Source organism: Melanotaenia boesemani, chromosome 8 (assembly GCF_017639745.1).
Source record: "Melanotaenia boesemani isolate fMelBoe1 chromosome 8, fMelBoe1.pri, whole genome shotgun sequence".
Lineage (NCBI taxonomy): Eukaryota > Metazoa > Chordata > Actinopteri > Atheriniformes > Melanotaeniidae > Melanotaenia > Melanotaenia boesemani.
In genome coordinates this window covers 9,399,635-9,426,561 of record NC_055689.1, presented here as the reverse complement: position 1 = coordinate 9,426,561, position 26,927 = coordinate 9,399,635, and the positions used below count along the sequence as shown (strand labels likewise).

At 38.2% G+C, this 26,927-nt stretch overlaps 1 protein-coding gene across 1 annotated transcript in view; it reads right to left on the bottom strand.

Moving 5' to 3' along the window:
- Window positions 1–23,629, bottom strand: part of gpr158b (G protein-coupled receptor 158b) — a 111,842-nt gene extending 88,213 nt beyond the window's left edge. Inside the window, exons 1-2 of the mRNA XM_041992657.1 lie at window positions 22,375–23,629; window positions 10,857–10,962 (exon numbers count right to left, since the gene is read on the bottom strand). Coding sequence (XP_041848591.1) covers window positions 10,857–10,962; window positions 22,375–23,234 — 966 coding nt within the window. The 5' untranslated portion in view covers window positions 23,235–23,629. The remainder of the gene's footprint in view (window positions 1–10,856; window positions 10,963–22,374) is intronic.
- Window positions 23,630–26,927: the final 3,298 nt, after the last annotated feature.

The window sequence follows — 26,927 nt, the reverse complement described above, 5'->3', positions numbered from 1 at the left end:
GGAAACCATTGGCTTTTTAATTCAATGCATGTAGATGTAGCCAAGTGCACTAATATTCAACATCTATCAGTGTGAAACTGGACTTTTTATGTTTTAAGCTGTTTACACGTTCACACAAGATCTGTTTGTAAAGCTGGTATTGTGATAACTGTCTGGGGTATTTTGGTGACACTGCCAAGGTTAGAAGAGGTTAGAACATGTTTGCATGTAGGTTTCTGTCACACACTGCATGCTGCCAGTGGGAGTACAGGGAGTGACGCCAGGATCCTATAGTGGCTGTGGTTGCAGCTACTATCGGAGTGGCTGCAACCTTTCTGAGAGTGGTTGTGGGTTTTTGAGCTTGAGTGTAGTTGCTTATTTGGGCATGCTCTGCTAACTTTATCAAGCCTTGCAGAATATTTCACAGCTACTCACAATAAAACAAGAGCCCCTGGTTGCAGAACAGAAAAGGAAGGATGATAGTAGGAGACAGGTTTTATTTGTTTTGGGTTTTACATTATGTCTATTTGAAATGGCTCATGTGTGTCTTCTTTCAATTAGAGTTTAAAAGTTCAAAGTATTCATTTTTTTACTGTGCTTATAGTCAACAATTTATTTATTTTGAGGGGATGAGTAGCTTATTTTTGGGCTTGTTTTCATCCAGCTGGTCGCTTGTTTCACTAAAGTGACAGCAAATGAGATTTTGTTAGTGTTGAATGTTTATATAAAAACAAAAACAAAAAAACAAAGAGAAAGATGTTAATACCTTGCCAATTAGCTAGCAAGAGAGTAAGCAGCTAGCTAGAGAGTACAAGCTAGCTAGATTGTAGCTAGCTAGCTAGTTCTCAGATAGATAGATAGATAGATAGATAGATAGATAGATAGATAGATAGATAGATAGATAGATACAATCCATTTTTTCATTTTCGTCAGCTTACTTTCTGTTCATGCTCATAGATCTATAAAACTAGTTAACGTTCAGACCACACAAGTGTAATACGGAAAACATGAATGTCACACAGGAGATTGATATCGGCTATGAAACTTAGATTAATGTCAGCAAGCACGTTCAAACTGCTTTAACTACACACAGCTCCATGTGTCTTCCATCACTTGTGCTGCTTTTTCCAGCAAAATTATAATCACCCATGCAGCAAAACACTAACGTGCACATCTAAAGGCTGGGAATTTAGCAGTGCCAAGGCCAGCCTCATTTTTCCTCAACCAGAATGAAAGGACTATGAAGCGGTCGTTTGACATGTCTCAGCTTGATGGATCACCTTCATCAGACTGCAGGATCAAAGCAAGAAAGTATTTCAGAACTGCAATCCTATTTTGGACTTTTTTTTCAACACTTAGAAGAGTTGAAGGTTGCATTGTCATTTACATCAACCGCAAAGTTTAATATATGAAATGAATTTAAAAACAAGTTAATCCTATTTTTGCCATGAAAGAAATAGAATTTCACCATTTGTTAATAAAAAATTCTTGTTCACTGAGAGAAAAGTCTGAGAAATTAAATTTTCTCCTATTTTTTTTATCTCATTTACAACACTTGAGATTTTTTTTTCCAAAGTCTAACCTTATTTCTGACTGAGCTCATGAAAAAAGTTATAATTTGATGTTTTAGTAGCTTTTTGTAATTTGATATGAATGGAAGTAATCGTGTTCTACCAGCATGTGATACTGTCTCATATTAATTGCTGGGTCCTGAATCAAATCAAATAGAATCTAATGGAAATCATATTATATTTTGTATACATTGGTAGATATCAAATCAAATCTCTTTATGGAAACATCATGAACCTTTACAAGTTTATGAAATTTTAGCTGTTTTCAATGTTAAAGATTTCTTTTCCTGTTCCCATTTTGAACAGCTGCATCTGTACAGATGACACTGAAGAAATCTTTAATGTAGGGTTATAGTGAGACTTTAATTTGACCTATTGACAGTCAAGGCTGGACAGGTAAGTGTTTGCATACTACTGTATATTTGCATAACACTGGCTTTGCATCCAAGCAAAAACAGAGCCTGAGCAAAGTATAAACTTTGCTTTTGGCTTTCAGGTTAGAACACTACACTACTACTTTGATACTGATACATAACATTTTAAAATTAGCTCCTGGTTGTAGATAGAATCGATCCAGGTATAACACAACCATGACAAATATCAGCAACATTTTCATTTGTTAAATTTGATAGGGAATGTAACACATGCTTCACATGGAAGCAATATGAATCCTTCTGCTGAAAACTGAAAACAAAGTATAATGTTCACATGGAGCACCATAATGTTTGGACTACAGCCTGCGGTGGCTACCTGTTTCGGTTTTCTCACCGTGCAATTTGATACAAAGCCGTAAACACGACACCATGATGAGAGTTGGCAAGAGACAAGGAAAGGCAGTGAGAGAGAGAGAGCACTCAGCGTCCCTCAGAGATCTATAAATACACTGAAAGCATTAAACCCTAAAAGCATTACAATCGCCCTGTCCCTTGGGTAGGGAAGATGCCTCCTGTTGTTTCATATAACTATACTGACAACTGAAACATTGGATGTCTGAGGCGGGAAGACCTTGGGTTTGAGCCTGTCTGGAATTTCTCCATCAATCTGTGAGGCAAAACAGGGGTATGCAGCCAGTTATTGATTCAGGGGGTTGCTGCATCTCAGATTAGAGTCATCAGGAGGGCTGAGCTGTGATTTAAAGAAAAAAATCAAATCAGAAAATTATGGGTAGTTACAGGAATTAAATATTCCAGATGTTCTCAGCGTTGCAGCCAACAAGTAAACAAGTAAAGAGTAAAATGCAAGTCTCGTTCGGCCATTTTTAAACTTTTGAGATGGACCCCCTCAGTTCTCCTACACAAACATCTGGGTGGGTGGTCCCCAGCTCCCCACACAGGCTCAACTGGGAGGCCTCACTCAATTAAGATCCAACTGCTGCTGCCGATTTGACAGGCTCCTGCATTTTGCCATGGCAAGCTGCAGGCTGTAGATTAGAGAGGGAATGTTGTTTGTCTGGAGAGGATGAAGCCTCTCTGTCAACTATCCCTCTCCACTGTCACCACTCATTCCTACCTCATCATCCTCTTTTCCATCCTTTAGGCATCCCAGTCCTGCTATTGTCCTTCACATCAAATTTGTCATTAGTCTAATTACAGATGACAAAAATGTGAAAAACTAGTCATAATTTACATATTTCTGTATATATCCATGTGCTACCCAAGGCCTAGTTAGAAAATAATTATGAATACTGATGAATGGATATTAAATTGTCTCACAATAGTATCTATACCACCACAGAAAGCACTGTTAAGAGTTCAGGATAAGAACATAAAAGCAAGATACTCTATCAGTCAGATCTAAGTCTTTTTCTTTCCAGTTTTAGCGGAGCTAATGGTAGCGATATTTACTATAGCAGATCAACCTTTGTAGGCTTTATAGTGTATCTTGCTTTTATGTTCTTATCCAGTTACTGGATTTCAGTAAAAATAAGAAGAATGTGTAATAACTCCCCACCTGCTCATAAAACTGGTGTTAAATCCAGTAACTTTTGGTTTTAGTTGTCTTTGTCTGAAGCAGCATCATAGAAACCAGAGAAACGAATTCATAAAAACCTTTCAACCCTTTAAACCTCGGGTGTTGAGCTCCAGTCCTCGAGGGCCACAATCCTACAGGTTTTTGATATGTCTTTGCTCCAAAACCACCTGACTCAAATTAATGAGTAATTGTGCAAAACTTAATTGACTGCTGGAGCCATTTCATTTGAGCCAGGTGTGTTGAAGCAGGAAACATTGAAAACTTGCAGGACAGCAGCCCCTGAGAACCGACTTTGGACACCCCTGCTTTAAACGGAAGCTTGAGAATTACAAAGATGGAACAATAATGAAAATTCTGCCATTTGAGGGGCAGGAAGGGGTTTTTGTTTCAAGGAAGCACCTTTATCTCGCATTTTTTAGGCTGCAACTTCAGGTTCAACACCTAGCTTTCAGTAGATCGCAGACTAATATGGCAGGGGGGTTGCAGACACCAACATATGTTATCTGGTGGGTTACGGCTCAAAAAGGTTGAAAATCACTGAACTATAATATCTTATTTAGTATAATATAACTACACTAAAATTGAGTAATTCACTTGACGAAATCATGACTAAACCATGGGTTCTACTATGTTAAATCAGGTGGACATCTTTAACTTCAATATCTTTTGATAAAATCCCACTGTTTATTGATCTTAATCAACACACAACCCCTTGATACCTTTCTCTCTCTCTCTCTCTCTCTCTCTCTCTCTCTCTCTCTCTCTCTCTCTCTTCATTTATTGATTAATTCAATTGAAATGAATAAATATGCTAATCTGACCCTTCTGCCCTGCTCAGACTGATGATTCTGCTTATGATGTGTCTTGTAACATATAAAAAGCATCTTAAGTATTCCTTTGCTCACATATAGCATTTACACTGACTTCAGACTTGTGGTTAAATCATCCATTAACCTAGTTATGATGAAGATACCAAAGTAATAACACTGAGGCTGAAATAAATATTTATATTCATGTGCATGTCTCAAACCCCAACAGTCTGTTTTGCTGCATCAGGGCAAAGACATCATCATGTAATTATTTTCTTAATATTATAGGAGCCATTGCATCCCTACAAAGACGAGATAAGATGCGGCCAAACATAGCAGTATTCATTTTACCATTAATGTTGCTTAAAATTGAACATCCCCATCATGAAGATTAACCCACAAATTATGATTACCGAGATTTCAAGAATCCAAGAAGACTTTTATCAACTACTGTTTGGTGTTCAATCAATTATTTCATGTGTTAGGTTGGCAAAAGCAGGAGAATGGCATGTTGACAGATGGGGTGATAATCTCTGGCTAGGCTTTTTATCGTCCTCAGAGGGGAGGATTGGCTTCAGGACAATTCAGACACAGATTTGGAACAAGGGTGTTAGAAAAGAAAAAAAATTGTGAAAAGGGAGTACGGGTCGCATAAGAGAAATGACAACAAGAGTCTGTGAAGAAGGTAAAGAAAAGGGGAGGAACACGAAGCTGCTGTTGAATAGGAAGAGAAAGCCCAGAGGAAAAGCAGATGGGGTGACCCTCTTTGGCTGTCACAGCTTTTTACACTCATTAGAAGAGCTCTGCCTTTGAAGCCCTTTATCTCCAGCAGCACGTTTACAGGACCGTACAAGAAAACACATGTAGACTTACATGCAGCACACATATCATTCCTACTTAAAGAAACGCAAACAATGAAAAAGAGGAAAGTACATAAGCCTACTTAGATGCATCCAGTCACAAGTCACCCACACAAACCATCCTCCTCAAGTCTTCATCTAATTACATAAGCAGTGGATTCTTATGTAAGCTGCTTCTCTACGACTGGTTATCCATAATGCATGAAGTCTTGTATTTGGTTCATGGTGACACATCCTACCTTCCTCCACAGCCTCGTTGTATCTGGGCAGACCAGGAAAAAGTCCAACAAAGAGACAAACCAAGCTCAACCACAAACTGAAACGTTAAAACACAAGTTTTAAAGATTTGCTATAGTGGTTTGTTGGCACTTTGCTTTGGAACCAAGATCTTTTGAGTTGTCATGTCATTGTAATCGTTATTTTAAAATACAGTAGTAACAAGGAATCAAGTAGGTGAACAGTAGTTATCGTGATGGAACCATGGAGTGCTCTGAGGATGAAAAAATAACCACAACATAATGTAAAACGTTTTAAGTTACTGTATTTTCTAGATATAAGTCACTCTGGAGCATAAGTCACATAAAATGCGTTATGACAAGGAAAAAGAACATATCATTGCTGTTGGGCAAAAACCTCCTATGTCCAAAATTTGTGATTTCTGCCTGTTGTTTTACAAATATTTAACCAAAGATATATGATGTAAAACACAATACCATAAAACATTACCATTATGTAAAAAGAAATTTTAAAAATGTTGTCTATGCAGTGTTGGAGATTGTTTAAAAGTCCATTAAAAGGCCCTAGAAAAACAGCAGGTATAGCAAAAAGTTAGATTATAACAGAGCCAAAATTGAAAGCAAGATTTAACCTGGAGCCCTTCAGCCTTCTTATGTAGCTTCTTATCTTTGGAAGAGTAAAGCAATATGGACGCTGATATTATCCCTCTTTCTCTGAGACTTTAACAGCCTTAAAAATATGGTTTATTTACTGGAGGAAAACTTGAAAGTTTATTCACTTTGTACTACAAATCACACATGTCAAAACCTGCTGCTCAGCTCTTTCTCAATCTAATTTAGCTATTTTGCCCAAATACAAGTGTCACAACTTAACCAGAAGGCACCATTTTGTTTCAGTATCAATGAATGAGGAAAACAAAAGAAAACAGTTCACAATATGTTGTCATTATCTGAAGAACTGGACTGATGAAGGTAAAAATCAGTTAAACACCACCACAAACTTCTCTATAACATGAAGAGGTAGTTTTAGTTTCTAAACCTAACCAAGGTTTTCCAAAGAACTGGTTTATTTCTACTTGGCTTTGTTCTTCTTTGATTGTGTGGTTACTGCTGGGTCTACAAAATTTTTATTTCTCTGGGAAAATAAAGACATCTGGGCTCCTTGGAAGTTGTTTATAGGTTACTAAGTGGAAAAAAACTACTTTTGTTCAGGGTTATTTCTCTTGTGAATGAAACAACCATACTTTTATGGGGTCCATAAATAAACAGAAAAAGATTATACAGCAATTTTAACAAAACGAAGGCATTTTTGTGTTTATTGTGTTTATTGTCTAAAGATAATAAACAGTAGAAAAACTGCAGGCCTAACAGTAAACTGTTCAGCTACAAATTGACCGAACCAATTACAATGTGAAGGGGAAAAAATAGGCACATGATCACATGACGCTCCATCACATCTCTAGAAGGTTATTATTATGTTTCTCTAAGACTGAGCCTCAAGGCTTGTCTGGGCTGGGATGAGAAAGCAATGAGCCTCACAGACTTTCCACAGCTCATTTCCACAAAAATGTATTTAGCAAAACTTTAATGTTTAGCGAAGATATTTCAACATGCCTTTCTTCTTGGGTGTTGTCTGTGGGGTATCTTGTTTTAAACATGCTCTGTTAAAGTTTTGCTTTGAACCAAAAAGGCATGTGAAGTCCAGATAAAAGACATTAAAGTACAGGCAATGGGCTGAATAAACAGCAGTCATTGATCACATCAAGCAGGCAGTAAGCCGGTGAAAGAAATGAAAGCAGTGAAGTGCTGAAATGACAAATGTTAGCAATACAAAAGAAACAGGATACTCAACATTTCACATTCTTAGAAACAATTACAAGCCACTCTGACAGCTTTACACAGGAACAGCTGCTCATCAATCGTAGTCATTCCAGTTCATGAAACATTAACTCAAAGGCAAACAGCTTATTTTTCTCCTTGTTTGGTAGCATATAAGCCATGTCGGGTTACATTTCCTTTTAATTCATTTGCCTCATTAAAATTATGACATCTCTATCACCTCCATTTATAACAGGATTCACACTCCCCATTATGTAACAGATTTTATTGGCAGACTAAACCATGGAGGTCAGCAGGGAACATTTCTCCTTCAAAGATCATCTTAGCAACTGCGTGTTTAATGTAATGTTATGTCATAACAGTAAGATGCAAATATTCATGGCAAGCAAGCTGAATAATAGGTTGCTTACAGTGTTTTAAAAAGGTGACAGTTTGTTTCAGTAGCCGGGGTCATATTGCATTTTCCATTTATTTACTTTTTCTGTTAAACAGTTTTTACTGTAAAATGATGCAACAGGTCTCAGAAACTGTATGTATCTAATATGATATATAAGACATTAAAGGGTTAACAATAGTTCAGTCCTGGGAATGTTTCAGAGAAAGACGAAGTGTTGACATGTTAGCTGTGGGTTTCTGTCCATGTTGTCTACTGAGAGTCCACCAGTGTTACTTTGGTAACGAAACGACAACTGAATGCTTCGTGTTGATCTCTGGTGATTTCAGCCACACCTCTCTCACTACACCTACAACTTTTCAACAGTCTGTTTACTGACTTTTTTATTCTTTTTTTTCCTCCATTTAGTTTTCTTTTTCTGTGACATTTTTTCAGCTTTGGAGTTAGTAAAATATTAATCATTTAAATTCAATTCACCTCAGCTGTGAGAGAAACTGATGCTGAAATCACTTTTCAGCTTGTTGATAAAATCCACAGTAAATTTCAAGTTTACACTTACTAGTCTACATTTTCCACTCAGCGTGCCTCCGCACTATCATTTCCTTTATATGTAATTTTGTGTGATTTAGAGAGCTTCATCTCATGCCAATTTCACCTCATTTCACTCCCACTTCCATTTACTCCTGCCTCCAACAGTTTTACATCCATCTACTTTTTATACCCAATGATTAATATTTAACAAAAAAGGTTCTAAGTTTTTAGAAATGTGGTCAACCTGAATAACACACTTTAATAACTCCAACAAACTATCATTGTTGAATGAAAACCAAGTTTAAATTCTCTGCTGTCTTTCAGTGTCTTAATTCCTCTTACCTATGCAGCCGCATGTCATTCAGCCAGAAACAAATAACAGTGCTAGCTCCACACAGCACTGAATAGCTGGCTCTCCAGCTTAGATGTTGTGTGAAGAAATTTAATTACAGATGCATAATGAGTGGTAAACTCGGCAATAATCATTTTCAGAATAACCCCCCACTGCAATGTTTTTTAAATCCAAATTTATTCCAATTGGAAAAGCAAATGTTTTAACAGAGAGACAAAGAGAAAATAACAAATATAAATCTATGCCAACATGACGCACCTTCAATGCCAGCACTCATATACGGACAGCCAAGAATAGTCTTGGTAAGTAAACGGCTGTCTCTGTCCATCACTGTGATGATAATAGAAGACTCCACACAAACACCATCTGCACACAGGTTCTGAACAGAAGTACATACTCAATATCACCATCAGATTGAAGCAGGCAGCAGCCATGGAAGAGATGTTTATTGAAATGGAACACTGCAGATGGTGACATGAAGACGAACATGGAGCCCCCCCCCCCCCCCCCCCCCCCCACCCCCCGTTACATGCTAAGGCGGAGAGAGATACACAGACAAAGAGTGTGGTCAATTATTCATCTTATTTTGCTGCAATCCATTACACTGCATGTATAACACATTATGCCAGCAACATGCATGCAAGCCTGAGCAGCCACTTTCTCTAGCAGGATTCAGAGAGACTCCCTGCAGTTCATCACATTAAACCAACACATCAGCACAGACAAGAGGGAAATGCACAGGAGAGCCATCTCACATGAAAACAGCACACAGACACTCTAGCATTAAAAAAACATATATTTTTGCTGTTTGGCTATCACGCAACATGCTCAAACATCATGTACACTCATTGGTGTCCTTATTAGGTTCCCCTTGCTAGTACTGGGTTGGACCCAGCAGTTACTTTGGAACTTTATTAATTCTTGTTGGCATAGATACAACAAGATTGTGGATACATTCCTCACAGATTTTGCTCCATGATAGCATCATGCAGTTGCTGCAGATTTATAAGCTGCACATCTATTATGCAAATCTCCTGTTCCACCACTTCCTCAAGATGCTCTATTAATTTGAAAGCCGGTGAATATGGAGCCCATTTAAAGGCTGAACTAGTAATAAAGGGGCCAAAGTGTGCCAAGAAAATGTCCCCCACACCATTACATCACCAGCAGCATGAACCATTAACACAAGGCAGGATGGATCCATGTTTTCATGTTGTTTACGCCAAACTCTGAGCCTACCATCTGAATGTTGCAGCTCAAATGGAGACTCATCAGACCAGGCAACATTTTATCATTTTCTGTTCATCAGTTTTGATGAATCTGTGTGAATTTTTGCCTTAATTTCCTGTTCTTAGCTGACAGGTGTGGTCTTCTGCTGCTGTAGCCCATCTGCTTCAAGGTTGGACGTGCAAGAAACCAATTTGTTGTTTACACATAAGAATTTTAAAAATAAAAAAGTAAGAATGTACATTAATAAAATATGTTGGATTTTAATAAGTGTTTGTGGTCTACTGGGAGCAGTGCGGGTTTCCAGTCGAACTGCTGCAGGAATCAAGGACCTATGATGGCTCCTTCATCCATTGGATGCAGCAGTCTGTCTCTGAAGGATCTCTGCAAGGCTGTCAGTGTTCAGAAGGGGTGTGGGGCAGTGGGGAGGGGGACTGGAATGTCCCAGTACAGTCAAGCCAACAATGGATGCAAGCTCACATCAAGTTACATCCATCACTGATCAATACATCTGACTTTACCTCTATCAAGTCAACAAGGCTGAAATTGCAATGCATCTGACGATTAAGTTTTAGCATCAGTCATTCACAGAACTACCCTCCCCTCCCCAGCAGCTATGGGGTCTGTCTTAATCAGTAAAGTCAGGTGTAACACAATAACCACTAACTTTTGAGCCCGTCTTAATTGTCTCGTAATCTAGAAAATGAACTTGTTGACAAATTAACTTATCTAGCATAACAAAATAAAATAAAATAATAATCAGACGCAACAGATCTCAGCTTCCATACATTTATATGAACTGAAGTGATTTAAATAAAGTGTGTGTTATCATTTAAGTACAACCTAAAAGAATTTCTAGTTTGCTGTGAGATTTTTCAGTACGTCCACCTTTTCCATGATGTCAAAGAGAAATGCTCCCAGTCAAATGCATTTTCTAAACTTTTCCTTTTCCATTTTGCACGAATGATTGAACGGGTAGCTCATTGATATCACATCACAGCTGCAAATACATTATATGAAGTAGAATTACAGTGTTTTTAATTTATGATACTTTGGGATCGTGATAAAGACGACAAAGAAGACTTACCTCCATACTCGTGAGATTACAGCGATGAGTCCCGGCAAACCAGCCGCTCTTGGAGCACTGATCAATGTCCACGTCCTGTAGGTTCACATCCACACGAACAACACCCCTGTCAGAGAAAGATGGAAGTAAAGAGGTGGAGACAGGGAACGAGGGGAAAGCAGAGAAGAAAAGGTCATAGAAATCATTTGCAGACTGAATTATAGGAAGAACACAAAAGGGCAAAAATTAACAGTGCAGAATGAGACTAATGTTATCAGAGTTAGAAAAAATGAAGTACATCTCATGGGAAAGAGAAAAGTCAAATAGAGGAGAACGAGTGGTTGTGTAGTGAAATGATAGGCAGACATACTGATGGAGTGAAAAAAGGGAGAAAAGAAGAATGACAGAAGTAGGTGGCAAAATTGTACAATGGAGGCCCGAAAAAGACACAAAGACAGGAATGAAAGACATGAAAATTAAAAAGAGCAAGTTAAACAATGCTTAGAGAAAGTCAGGTCAAATGTATTTGTCATAGAGGGGACAGAAATTGAAGGGAATTGATGTGACAGACTGAAAATGGGGCAGAAATTAAATGTGATGGAGATGAACAATGAAGATGAGGAAAGGAAATACAGTTAAAGAAAAAATTAAACATGAGAAAAGCTGGGTTTTTATTCAGTCAAGCTACCTCTTCAGCATGTTATACTTTGTATTACTTTGAATTGTAATATTTTTAGATCACTACACCCTGTAAAGACAACTTTACACGTTTCGTTATAGTTTTTGAAAAAAAAGATGTAATTGCAGGAATCAATATTGATAATGAAGTCTTCCCCACTTTTACCCTCCAAAGCCAAGTTTGTCCAAACTCCAATGGTTTCATTTAAATATATGTCTCAAAAATGACAATAACAATGTAAGCATGAAGCTTGAGGCCTTTACACATAAAGGGTGATTTGTGCACATACATACACCATGTGTAAAATGGTTTTTTTCCCATTATTATTTGATGTATTATTGGTAGCCAGAGTCTTGTCAAGTTGTAGACTGTATATGTTAATGGTAGTGCTACAGCATTGGTCAAAAGCTTCATGTTCAGTTAGAGCTAATACTTAAAAAGAATTAGCAAAGCAGGCAAATTGCACACAGTGTGCTACTTTTAAGTTTACTAGTACAATTGTTTCAATTGAGGCACAGTGTATTTACTTTAGCATGTTAGCCATACTAGCATTTTCAAATCAGTAGAGACATTGTTGGCTAACAGTATTTAAATGGGCCGAATCATTACTTCATGAATATGACATGAAAATTATTGTCTATTCATTTAACCAGACAGACAAAGAAGAGTTTGTTTTGTTCTATTTTTTCCATTGGCTTTTCTGATTAGTGTAATTAGATTAGCATATTAGCAGTGCTAACATTTTCAAATCGGCATAGAAATTGTGATAAGAGAGGCTAATGTTAAGTAGAGAGGCTACTTAACAGCAACATGGTTAAACTGTTGTTGTTTTTTTGTTTTGTTTTGTTTGTTTTTTCCTGATTGACAAAGAGCATAAAACATTTTTTTCATTAGATTATTCTATTTAAATTAGCATGTTAGCAATGCTAACACATATATTGTAGACTGAGTAGACTGAGAATGAGTAGATATACAAACAACAGACACACACAGTATAGCTTGTTTTGTATTCTGCTGTTGTATTGGCTAATAATAGGAAAACTATCACAAGATCATATTTTAGTGTCTTGTCAAAGAGCAGGTCATTCTAGCGAATTTTTTCACCTATTTTCCTCGACAGTCTTCAATAAAAGGTTTTAAAGACCAGTACAGTATGGTGCGCTAACTGCAGCCATGTCCTGCTTGGTATGATTTTAGTTTTAAGGCATTTTCTAAATAATAATGAGAACAGAAAGAAAATCCTTTCTTACTTGGACACAAAAACAAGAAGTTAATAAATATATAGAAACTGCTGACCTATTCAGCAGTGAGTCATCAAAGAGCCATGCTGGGAAGTGAATAGGGTTAAAGACTGACTGTCAAAGGTTGTTACTGCAATACAGCATGAGAGGAAAACTGACTGGGTGTTAAACTGATGTAGTTAAGCTCACTTTAGCTATTGCAGCATAACCTGCTGGGACTGGAACCCAGCCCAGTCTCTATATCTGTCCAGTCTCTCTCACTCTATAATTATACACATACACAGAAACACACATGTAAAGGATGCTTAGTCTTCTCAGATTACATTCACCAGCCTATTTCTCCACTGAAAAAAAGTTGCATACTTGCATTCATTCTGTCTACCTTTTGTTGTGACATGACTGTTACCTCCATCTGCCTGCTGGCAAGTGGAGCAAACAACTGTTGAGAAAAGCTTTAGCCACAGAAACAGAAAGAGGAGGGAAAATATGTCGATGGGACTGTCAATCTAATTAATCCCAAAATTATCTGACGTTATAAATGTCCTAAATGCATCTCAGAGAGATATTTCTTAATATCAACATGGGAACAGACAAATATTCTTGCTTCTTGCAAATGGGTATTAAAAATAACAATCAACACTTCTGAATGGTAAGTAGTTGTTTGTAGCAGCACCTAGCTGTTCTCCTTCCCTCATTATCCTGACATTCTGCTTCACACCTTAAACGGTCTCTTAATATCTGATAAAGTTTATGAACATCAAATATAAAATTATTGTCATAAACTTTAAAGGACCTTAAAAAAAGTAGAAAAAGATGAAATAGAAGATGAGGAAGGAGTCTGATGTGAGATGAAATAGACATGTTGGAAACCTTACTACAGGACTGAGACTGATGGAGGAAGTTGTAGAACACATTACAGAAACGTGGGGAGTCTATGTACACTGTACACCCATTTTTTTTTTTTGTTTTTTATAAACATTTTTATCTGTTTTGTTCCAGTTTGACTGCATGGACTTCTTCTGCTGACCTCAGCCAATTATGATAAAAGCCAAAGAGGTTATTTATAACCCTGTTATTATTATTTTTTTAGTGTGACTAAACAATTCCAGTTGAGTATATAAAAAAACAGATTTCTTTTCTGCAATTTTCATTAGTGTTTGCTCTGTTGTTTCAGGGATGGTACTGCTAATAAGCAAGTTAAGTAACAATTATAAATGAATATTATTAATTCACATGTTTTTACCTTTATTTTCTGGACATTTTGACAGCAGACTAGACTGAAGGTGCAACACTGAGGTTATCTACAGGATATTATATGTATTGTATTACATCATATCATATCGTATCGTATCATATCATATTGTATCGTATCGTATCGTATAGTATCATAAATTGACTACTGAAATACTTATTATATTATCTGGATTTATTATTAGAGGAATTATTTTTAAAAGTTAGTAAATTATTAATTAAATATTTTTGGGGTTATGTTTTTGTTTTTCAACAAAAATCAAACCAACAAACCTATTACATTATAATTTGTTTTTGAAGATCAGATCATTTTTCAATTTAATTCAATTCAGTTCAATTCAAATTTACTTGTATGGTGCCAGTCATCTCAATGCACTTTTATAGACACCGTCCAATCCAGTCCAGTCCATTATAGTCCATTATATGCTCCACATCAGTTCAACTTATAACAGCTGTGTTCATATCAGCCATTTCATAAAAAATAACTGGCTGTGTTCATCAAGCTTCAAGGATAAGTATATCTGAGTATCAACTGTGTGACAATGAAAACTTATTGCTTTCTAATAATATTGAAGCATTTACAGTGTGAAAAGTATCGGTCAAAGTCTAGAACCACAAGGAACTCCATGACCTGCTGTGGTATGTGAGGGAGCTTCAGATCTATCAGATAAATATGACTTAAACCAGCTTAACACTGTTACTTTAAACATGCTCAAGCCTCTGTAACTGAATATTCTAATTGATGGTATAAATTGCAGCACTGAGTTACAGCAGGACAGACCGGAGTTTGTTGTCTGAGGACATGAAAACATCATTGCTACCTTTCACTAGTGCTGTTTCTGTGCTCTAAATCCTGCCTTAAGCTCTTCAAACAGATTATTTCAGCTCAAACAAGCACATATCTGAGTTGAAACTATATTTAAAAAAACATTTAAAACAAATCAGCCATAGAAAAACTACTTTATTTAAAAACGGTACTACATTTACTACAGTTCTGTGCTCATTTTAATCTGTGATAACTTCACAAATGAGATTTAACACATGAGCTGTCTTACTTTTCCAATTCTAATAGCCAAAAATCACAGTTATTTGTAAAATGTCACAATCGTTTAAACCCTCTTGGCTGCGCTGGAACGGTCGATTGATTTAATTATGAATTCACTTGCCAAATTCATTTAATCACACTTAATATTTTAAGATGCCTAAGGCAACAGTAGCAAGTCCCCCCCACCCCCATTTTCATACTAGTTAACACCCTCATTACGACATGTTAATGGTTGTTTTAGGTGATATCCCAGACAGGCAGCTAATCATTTATGGTGATGAAAGAAGCATCCCAGACTCTGCTGGACCAGCAAACTGAAACTGCATGCTCTCTATTATAGATAACCTTTGAGCAGCTGCAGTAATCATGTCTGGGATTCCTCAGAAAGCTTTAATTATAGACTGTGATGATTTTGATTAAACTTGATATTTAAGTAACATCTTCATCTTTATCTTACATGAATCCTGTGTAATCAGAGTCCCTTAAAAGTCCAGTACAGCCCTTGGTAATGTCACGAGGTTCTGAGAGTGACTGTCCCTGTGGCAGGTAATGATGCAGCACTTTCCTCTTGGACACATCAGCTGGGTGGATGGATGTCTGGCTGAGCCACAAATCACACCCATGACACACTGCAGTTTCTAGACTGCTGTTTGTGTCCAGAATTGTGATCTCTCTAGTTTTACTCAGCAGGTTACAGGAGGTGCAACTAGACCCACTGAAAAGCTGGTATTCAACAGAATTACCTAAACCCACCCTGGTCCTCAAGGCCTAGTATCTAGGTCTTAGATGTCTCCCTGCTACAACACACTTGATTCAAATTAAATGGATCTTTGACAAACTCTGCACAACCCTGCTAATGAGCCTTTAACTTGAGTCAGGTGTGTTGAAGCAGGGAAACACTGAATGTTTGCAGGACGGTGGGTCTTGAGGATCAAAGTTGGGGATCCCTGACCTAAGCAATGTACTGAATTATGAGATGTTTTTTAGGAAAGGTGCTTCTTGTTACAGATGTTTCCAAGGCAATGCATAAACATCTGGCCAGTATAAAGCATTACAAGTTCTATTTAGACAAAGTGTGAAATGACATGTAACCCTGATCCTTACCCAGCATAATATGTTCCAGTGTCTTTGGCAGCACAGCAAGCACACGTGATTCGACATCGGATAACAAAGACCCAGGCACCACTGGGTACTGTGTTCTCTGCCAGTTTGCCTACTAGTAATTTATAGAGCAGCGGTTTTCAAACTGTGGGAGTCACTAGATCATTTTGAAAAATATACAGCTTACTTTTACCAGGGCTGTCAAAATAAACCATTAATGAAAAGATAAATCTTTGAAATTACACCTTAATTTTTTAACACAACTCATAAACAACAAGTTAGTACACATGCCACATTAAAAATCTGAATTTGATCGCAATTTTGTCGTCACGTGGGGCGAGCGGGTCGCAAACACCAATGCATCTTATCTTGGGGGTCGTGGCTCAAAAAGTTTGAAAACCACTAGTATATAGTGCATAGAAAATATATGAAGTATTTCATGCGTTGACGTCCCATTTGTGGTATTGTATATATTGCCTTAGGCCAGAGATGTTCAGCTCCGGTCATGAGGGCTGTGATCCTGCAGATATTAGATGTCTCCCTAATCCAAATGCCAGATTCAAATTAAATGACTCTCTTCAACATCTTGTTGTTAAGTCAGGTGTTGTTAAGTCACTCAGGTGTGCTGCAGCAGCAAACATACAAGACCTGCAGGACAGAGGCCCTCAAGGACCAACTTTGGACACCCCTGCCTTAGGCCTTCTATGGATGACTGGTTTTCTCACACGGCCAGTAACATAAGTAGAGTATGTGTGTACTTGTCATTCATTGCTGATCCCACTTGCTTCGCTAATGTTGAAGTCTGGGCTCTGGGGAGGATCCATCACTCCATCAGACCTGTTGCCACTGATTTTCAGTCCAATTCTTGTATCTTGTGGGATACCTCAGTCTTTTCTGACTGTTTGTCTTCTTTAATATTGACTTCTTGACAGTTTTTCTTCCATGGAGACGTTTTCTGATGAGGCTTCAGTGAACAGTATGGATCAACTGAAGGTCTGATGCAGGTCTCAGGTACTCTGTCAGGTCTTTGATGGATTTTGTTTCTTACACAAATCCCTTTTAGATACTGTTCATCGCCTACATATATGTTTTTTTTTATTTTTGGCCTGACACTTCTGCTTTTCTCCTCCACTTGTCCAGCTCCTTCAGCTTGTTAAGGACACATTGCACACCCAGCTAAGATATGCCATGTTTTTCAGCAAATAGCTCTTTCAGAATCATCTAATTTTTGCAAAAATGCTATTTTATGTCTGTCAAACTGTGTTACCATTGATATTTTTCCTATAGATGCAACTAAAGAAATGGAAATGTCTTTGCAACAAGCTGCTTATAACAAAGTACCTCAACCTAAAATAGCTTCTTTGCTAAGTTGTCTGGTATGTATGGACACGACACTAGTGCATCACCTTTTTTATGCTTGAATGGTTGAAATGATTCATAGATCTGTGTTTAGTGGCTCAAAAACACATATCCCTCTGAAAACAGCCAAGTTCAAGTAGTGGAATGAAAGTGCAAAAACAGCCAAAGTTCAAAGAATGTTGAAAGAAAGAAAGTTTGGAGAACTATTGATAAAAGACACTTTAAATTATTTCTATAATGTCTGGCTGCTTGAAAGGAAAACATGAGAAAACCCAATGCTAGCACAAGACTAAGTCAAGTAAATTATGTTCCCTCAAAAGATGAAACAAACCCATGTGTGTGTTTGTTTTGAATGATAAATTTTATCTGCATGAATATACTGACACTGGTGCAACTGGAAGTGGCTTTATATTGCTGATATTTCATTGTTTATTCATGACTGTTCGTCATTTCAAGACTCTTTGTGAGTGGAGCCTGGAAATCTGAGATGCTTTGGTGTTTTTTGTGCACCTAAGTGCTGCAGGAATAATTAGGTTATAGCTGCAGCAGTAAGGATGCACAGCAGCTTTGACAGGCAAGTGTTATTAAATGAGAAAGGTTTACTTGCGTCATTGAAGATGCTTTTAAACCATCTGGTCCTACACTGTAAAATGTAACATGCAACTGTGTAACTGTGTGAAGTATAATAGGATATATTGAGTGGATATAACTACATTTGAATTGTTGTTATTATTGTTGTTATATAATCATTTTCCTCTGGAATATAAAAAATGATTTTTTCATTTCATTTCATAAATGTTGGAGAGCAAAATGTTAAATAGATTAATGTATTTAAGTTTAATCAATATAAATAAGATGAGTACATAGAAAATAGTGATAAAGGGTCACGGGGGGGGGGCTGTTGCTAATGCTGTTGACTTTGATTAACAATAAATTAGAGGTAATTTATTCCATGAAACTTTGCACTTTAAGTTTTACTTAGGGAGCTTAGTAGTAGTTGAATTTATCCAGTATTTCTGAGAATACTTTTTTCATTTTATATATTTTATTGATCAGTTCATTTGTAATTGTTGTGCAATGACAATAAATTCATTCATTCATTCATTCATTCATTGTGTTTAAAACCAATTATACAGTAAGCTGTGGCTCTATAACAGAGAGATCTGTGGTCTGAAATTAGTTTAAAACCACACCCATGCCAAGTTTCTGCTGCAAAGCAAGAACAGTTTTGGGTTAATCAGTTTAGGTCTGATGGGTTTGAAATCATTGTGTGTTTAAAATTAAACCAAAATCTTGTTAAATATCTTTTCTAAATAAATTTCATCATTATGGTAAAGCCCAGGACTACTCAATTTGGTCCTACGAAGTCTGCAGTCCTACAGGTTTTCAATGTTTCCCTGCTCCAACACACCCAACTCAAGTAAGGATTCATTGTGCAGAACTTTATTGGCTGTTAGATCCATTTAATTTAAATGAGGTGACCTGAACCAACGACCTTCTTGCTCTGAAGGTCGCTGGTTCAAGCCTCGGCTGGGGGAGGTTTGATCAGTGGCCTTTCTGTGTGGAGTTTGCATGTTCCCTTTGTCTACTGCATGGGTTCTTTGCGGTTACTCCGGCTTCCTCCCACATCCAAGACATGCATGTTAGCTTAATTGTTCACTCTAAATTCTACCTAGGAGTGAGTGTGAGCATGAATGACTGTCTCTCTGTGGTGGCCCTGCGATGGACTGGCAACCTGTCCAGGGTGTACCCAGCCTCTCGCCTTCTAATTGCTGGGATTCGCCTCAGCTTCCCTGCGACCCTTTGTTGGACTAAGAGGTACAGAAAATTAATGAAGTCTGCTTTGACTGGAACATCATTCTTGTTGACATTGATATTCTGTTTGACACAGCTGGAGACATACAGTATAAAGGTTGCTTTAAAGGGGTAGTCAAAGCGCATCTAAAAATCTGAGGTTTGCCAGAATGCTTTACAACATAAAACATACATTACCTGGCCAAAAAAGTTGCCACCAAAAGAAAAAAAAGTCACACTCTAATATTTTGTTGAACTGCCTTTAGCTTTGATTATGCAGCATTCGCTGTTTTATTGTTTTGATAAACGTCTGCAATGTCACAATTTATTTCCACCCAGTTTTGCTTTAATGTTTCACCAAGATCTTGTATTGGTGATGGGAGAGTCCGACCACTGCGCAAAGCCGTCTCCAGCACATCCCAAAGATTCTCAATGGGGTTCAGGTCTGGATTTTGTGGTGGTCAATCCATGAGTGAAAATGAAGTCTCAAGCTCCCTGAACCACTCTTTTACAATTTGAGCCCCATGAATCCTGGTATTGGTATCTTGGAATAAGATCATGCCATCAGGGAAGATGGAATAACCTGGTCATTCAGTATATTCGGGTAGTCGGCCAACCTCATTCTTTAGACTCATAATCTTGCTGAACCTAGACCTGAACTGCAGCAACTCCAGATCAAAGACTGCCCCTACAGGCTTGTACAGTAGGCACTAGGCATTATGGCTGCATCATTTCATCTGCTTCTCTTCCTACCCTGATGTTCCCATCACTCTTGAACAGGGAAAATCTGGACTCGTCAGACCACATGACCTTCTTCCGTTGCTCCAGAGTCCAACCTTTATGCTCCCTTGTAAATTGAAGCCTTTGCCTCTGGTTACCCTTACTGATTTGTGGTTTTCTTATGGCTATGCAGCTGTTAAGTAATCAGGCTACAAAACAAATAAAACAAAAAAGAGAAGTTATTATCAAGATAAAATAGTTTCTGCAAAATTAGATAGTAAAAAAAATTGGAATACACTGAATGAATTAATGGGTAGAAAAGGGAGGTCAACACATCCTTTGTAGAAGTAGATGGACAGATTCTTATCAAGTCAAGTGAAATAACTGTAGTAACTTTAGTAACAAAATTCAAACCATGAAAGATGGGTTGCACCCTGATGGTGAAGATGATGGATTATCTAGCAGTTTGATCAAAGATTAAATAATAGGTAATAAGTCATGTAAATTTACTTTTGAAAGTACTGGTGCTGATAAAATAATAAAATTGCTCAAAGCAAGCCAATAAAAACTTGAGATGTTGACAACACTGATATGAAGTTACTGAAACCTATAGCTGATTGGATTGCTTTGCTTGTTGCTCACATTATTAATTTAAGCTAAAAAAAAAACACACACACACACACATCTGTTTGTCCTTTTGAATGGAAAATAACCAATTTGTCCCTTTACCAAATAATTAAGAATAGTTTTCAGGTTAAAAAATAGACCAATTAGTTGATTGCCTGCTCTTGGTAAAATAATAGAGCAAATAATATATGAACAAATGGAAGATTACTTTTGAGAAAAATGGGTTAAATTCAGTATGTAAATATGCATATAAAAAGGGGTACTCCATCGCTATGGTACTTACTCAGATGACGGACGATTGGGTAATGGAAATAGATGAGAAAAAAATGTCAGTGCTGTATTGATAGATCTGATTGCAGCATTTGATGTTTTCGATCATAATGTGTTATTGAATAAGTTGAGCTGCTATGGTTTTGAACCAGCTGCTATTGCATGAGTGAAGAGTTACTTGACTGGTAAATGCACAGAATACTTTAATGGTAGCTATTCCGAGCTGAGAGCTGTACACTGTGGGGTGCCACAAGGAAATCTTTAGGGCCACTTTTATTTGCAATATTTACTAATGATTTACCTGTTATTCTAAATCATGCCACCATTGCAATGTATCCTCACCACTCAACAATTTATACATCAGTACATACAACTGCTGCATTGACTAGGATTTTAAAATGAGGAAATAGAGTTAGCAAAAATGGATGATGAGAAACAAATTAGTTCTGAATAAGGGAAAAACTAAATGTGTTGTTTCAGGTTCAAAACGTTCATTGAGAGAAGATTTTATGCTATGTTTAACTATGGGTGATACAGCGATAGAACAAGTAACAGAAGTGAGTTTATTAGGGGTTATTGTAGATAGTCAAATGTCCTGGAACAGGCAAGTTTATCGAATCATACAGTGAGTGGGTAGACCAGGAAATTTATGCCTAATAATCTATTTAAAACAGTTGACACAAACATAAGTCTTGTCATATTTAGATTATTGCTCTGTGATTTGGTCCAGTACATCTAAACACAACCTGGCCAGGCTGCAGGTAGTTCAGAACAAAGTAGTTTGCTTCTTCGTTGTCTTTGTAGAGTAAGTATGAGGAATCACCATCTGTCCTGGCTAAGTGTAGATAGTAGGATGCAATATTTATTGATATCTCTAATCAAAAAAGTAGTTATGCCTAAAACACCAGAAATGTTGTACAGAAGATAAATGTTGTATATCATTTGTTTTGAGACACACTTTCATGAGGCAGACATCAGCAGGTCGTTTTATGCTGCTTTCATGTAGAATTATGTTTATTTAGCAAGAATGACATTGACTGGTTTTTGAGCTATTGATTTGTTTTTTTTAACATTATTTAAAGAGGAATGTAGACTTACAATGACATTGTGCTGGTTGCAACGTTTTGTGTACTTTGAGCAGGCGTCCTTGTGTCTGTTGTCTGAGTTGATCTGAGTTTGAATGTGGATGTATTTTAAATAATGACAATGTTATAATTCAGTTGATTTTGGCAAGAGCCCAGGAAGAGTAGCTGCTGTGAAAACTCAACAGCTATAGATCCAATAAAACAAACAAGGCTGTAATTCAGCAGGACGTACGTTTATATTAAGTCTCATTAAATATCTGTCTCAGTCTAATTTGGCTATTTTATCTAACTTTGTCATTTCTTGTCTACGATAATAATATATGTGAGAAGTGAAAAAAGTGATTTTATCTTCATTTCTCGCTCTCACCTGAACTCTGGCGCCGAGTTGCTCTTCAGTCCGTAGAAGCCAGCAGACAAGGTGAGGAGCCAGTAAGGCACAAACGCCCCGTGTTCACACTCCAGGTACGGTGCCGACCACTTGATTTGGTTTTTGTTCAGAAGGTAGTTTTCGCTATGGGAACCAGGTTTCTCTGGAACTCTTCTGTGCACATGAGACTTTCTGCCGTCCCTGAAGTCATTAAACCAATCAGTCTCTGGACCCCTGCTGTTCAGTTGACGGTGTGCAGAGTTGGACAAGTCTTGTAACACCACTTCATTCTCGGTCCTCGTCGCCTGGAGAAAAACGTGGGGGGCACGGGTTTGCGCGTCCGTGTGTAGAGTCACCACTGCCCTGTGGATTTTGGGATCCCCCTCGAGAATGCTCTGGACCAGCGCGTGGTACCAGTGGATGTCCCTGCGAATGGTTTGCTCGCGGGACCTGTTGGCTTGCAGGATCATATTCAGGAAGTTGGTGGCGTGCGCCACGGTGTCCAAGATACTGTGCAGCGAGTAGTGGGAGGCGACGTGGAGGCCACCTCGCAGGCTGCTCAGCACGTACCTCCGTGAACAGTTGACCTGCCTCAGCGCCGAGGAGTCCCCGGTGTGTAGGAAAGCCGTCACTACTCTGGGCAAGTCCTCCTCGATTTTGTGCGCAACCACCGTGCGTTCGGTTGCAGGAACGGGATAGTAGGTCGGGTGGTGGGGCGGCTCCCTGTTTATGTTTTGAGTGGTGTAGACCGGTGGATGTTTATCATCTCGGTCATTATCCGACCACTCAACATAACCGTAGTTTGATCCCCAAACGATCCCTGTGTGCAGAAGCAGCGGGACGACTATGAGAGCCATCATTCCTTCTCACAGGCGCAGAGGGGACACCGTGGACACCTGGCAAAGTGTGGCGCTCATTACCAAAGCCACTCTCTTGCTGCTGCTTCGACGGGTGATTAGAAGCACTTTAAAAGCCACTCGCCACAAGATGTCCTAAATTTAATAGCCATTGTCTTGCTGAGAGCGACAGGAATCTCCACTACTGTTTCGCACATCTTTTATCCGCTTTCTCCATCAGGGAAAACACAGACTTTCACACACCTCTATTTTGTTTTTTTTTTAAAAATGCATGCAGAAATCTTATCCAAACAGCTACCGCCCCCCTTGAATCCCCTAACTCATTTAAAAAGCTGACCTGACTCCTGCACAGTCCGCAATTCATTCATCGCCTGTACAGCGACAAGCCAAGGCTGCAGCGTCTCGTCTTACTCCTGCTCGGAGGAAATCCATACAAGATGACGAGGAACGAAGAAAATTGTTCTTGAAGTTCTGTCCCTCCCAATAAAACCCTAATAGGATGCTTGAAGTGTCGCCCACCGGTGTGTGTGGTTGTTTCTTACTGCCAGTCTGCAGGAGGTGGGCGGAGCGTGGGAAACAACGGGAGCTGTCCGGTGCTGAAAGTAGCGCCTGTGGGGAAAAAAGGCGAGGGCGGTGGTAGGGATGAAGAGACGTGAGTGATAAAGGGTGCTGGGTGGTAATTAGACTGAACCTACAAATAGAGTAATGAGAGACGCTCAAGTGGCATTTATGCAGGAAACGTGCTGAATAAAAACAAATAGATTTATGTGATGATGATGTTCACTATCAGTGCTAGCATCCATATTTCTTTAAAAAGTCAATTTGAATGTATTCCTTTTGATACAGGGTTAGATAAATAAGATAAATGTATGTATGTGTGTCCCTGCCCTTCATGTTGTATTAAGATTTATTTTACAACAAGGTGTTGGAAACATTCCTCAGAGATTTTGCTCCATTTTGACATGACAGCATCACACAGTTGCTGCAGGTTTGTCGGCTGCATCCATGATGAGAATCTCCCGTTCCACCACATCCCAAAGCTGCTCTATTGGATTGAGATCTGGTGACTGTGGAGGCCGTTGGAGTCCAGTGAACTCATTGTAATGTTCAAGAAAGCAGTTGGAGATGATCTGAGCTTTGTGACATGGTGCATTATCCTGCTGGAAGTAGCATCAGAAGATGCTACACTGTGGTCATAAAGGGATGGACATGGTCAGCAACAATACTCAGGTAGGTAGTACCATTTTAAGTTTGCCAAGAAAATATTCCCCACATTATTACACCACCTGCAGCAGGAGCAGCCTGTTAATACAAGTCAGGATGGATTCATGTTTTTATGATGTTCCCACCAAATTCTGAGCCCACCATCTGAATGTTGCAGCTGAAATGGAGACTCATCAGACCAGGCAACATATTTCCATTTTCTATTGTCCAGTTTGGTGAGTCTGTGTGAATTGCAGCATCAGCTTTTTGGTTCTTGGCTGCCAGGAGTGGTCATTTATATTCTTTGCATTATTAATCAAATTCTTTTAATATTTAATCCTTGTCTTTTATATAATTTTTTCCATTCTATTTGTCCAGTGTCCTATTTTATCTGATCGTATTTTATTTTACTTATTTTATCTTATTTGTATTCTGTTTTATTTAAAATTTCTTTTTCTTTTTATCTTTATCTTATTTTTATTTTTGTTTTTATTCTTTTTATTTCAGCTTAACATTTTCCACTCTCTTAGGTTTTCCAATACAGTCAGTCAGGGCTAGAACAGCACTTTCAGATAACTTCATTTTATGTTTATAGTATGTGTTCATGGGTATATATCATGTGTGTGTGTAAATGTGTGACTTGTGGGTTTGTGGTCTTGAGGCCTTGATGGATTAAGATAGGTTTTTTGTGTTGCTTTTTTTTTCTTTTTTTTCTTTTTTTTTTTTGTATGGCAAAACATTTTATAAGTAAGGAGTAATTGATTAATTCTCTTCAGGGTTGGACATGTGTGTACAGAGATGCTGTTCTGCAGACCTTGGATTGGAACCAGTGCTTATTTGACTTCCTGTTGTCTTTCTATCACCTCCAGCCGGTGCAGGACAGTAGCTCACGACGAGTTGGAGTTGTGAGTTGGAGACCCCTGCTGTAAACCGTAGAGATGGTTGTGTGTGAAAACGTAATGAGTGGTGGAGGTGGTGAGGACCCAAAGAATCAGTCAGGAGTCAGAATTGGTGCAGGTAAAAGGGTTTGTTTCCAAAATGCAGGCCAGGGAACCAGACATGACAGGGAGTTAATCAAAGGATCTGACAGGGAAAAACTGAAACCATGGGGCACATGTACACAGGGGAGCAAACTGAGAACAGGTGAAGTGAATCAAAATCAAACCAGGTAAGCTAATGAGCCAGGGACAGAAAATGTAGCACATGAGGAAAAACTGAACTAAACATGACAAAACCAAAAACCAAAACCATGATCTAAACCAATGGTGCCCAGCTCCGGTCCTCAAGGGCCACAATCCTGCAGGTTTGGATGTGTCCCTGCTCCGAAACCACCTGACTCAAATTGATGAGTCATTGTGTAAAAACTTAATAGGCTGTTGGATCTATTTTATTTGAATCAGGTGTGTTGAAGCAGGAAACATTGGAAAATCTGCAGGATGACGGCCCTCAAGGACCGACTTTGGGCACCTCTGATCTAAACAGAAACTAAACAAGACAAAAACCAGAAATATAACCAAAATTGTGACAGAACTAAAACACCACACAAACCCAAAAACCTAACCCATAATCATAACAGAAACTAAACATGACCAACACCAGACTATAAAAACCAAGATCAAAATATGCCAAACCAAAATAGACAAAACCCAAACACAAGAAATAAGACCGTGAAACGTGACAGAAAATCCCAGTAGATCAGCAGCTTTATCACTACTTCAGATGAACGACAGATGACATATTGAATCGGATCATATTCAGCTGTGTTAACACAATGCCATCAAGGAAAGACATGACCTTATCTTAAAGCAAAAGCCGCTCCCCATCACTCTGGTAAAGTAATAATTTATTCATAAAGTGCTTTTCACAGATAAAAATTAAAGTCCTGGGAGGGGTTCTACATCATCCTACAGTAAGAAAGATTATTCACTTGTGGAAAATGTTCCAGACAGATGCCAGTCTTTTTAAGAATGGACATTCCAGGAAATTCATCTCAAGATCAGATCATGCAATGCTCAGAGAAACTTTGAAGCCTCATGCCCCAAGAGCTACAGCTTACAGATTCTATAGGCCTCAGTTAGCATGTAAAATATTAAAGGTAATCTAAACAAACCAGAAGACATGTGGAACAATGTCCTTAGTACAGACAAAACCAAATTAAAAATCACCGTTGGTGAGAAACAAACAACATATTAGCACAAAGACATCATATCAGCTGTAAAGTGTTGAGGTGCAGGGTGGATGATTTGGGCTTGTTTTGCTGCCATATGACCTGGACACCTGGCAGTCACTGAGTTGATCATAAACTCCTCTGTATATTGAGATATTTTAAAGTCAAATGTGGGGCCATCTGACAGATAAAGCTTGACTGAAACACATTCATACAACACAACAATGATCCCAAATAAGGCAGCAAATTTACAAGAGAATGACTAAAAAATAAGCAAATCAAGGTCCTGCAATGACCCAGTCAAAGCCCAGACCTCAACCTATAGA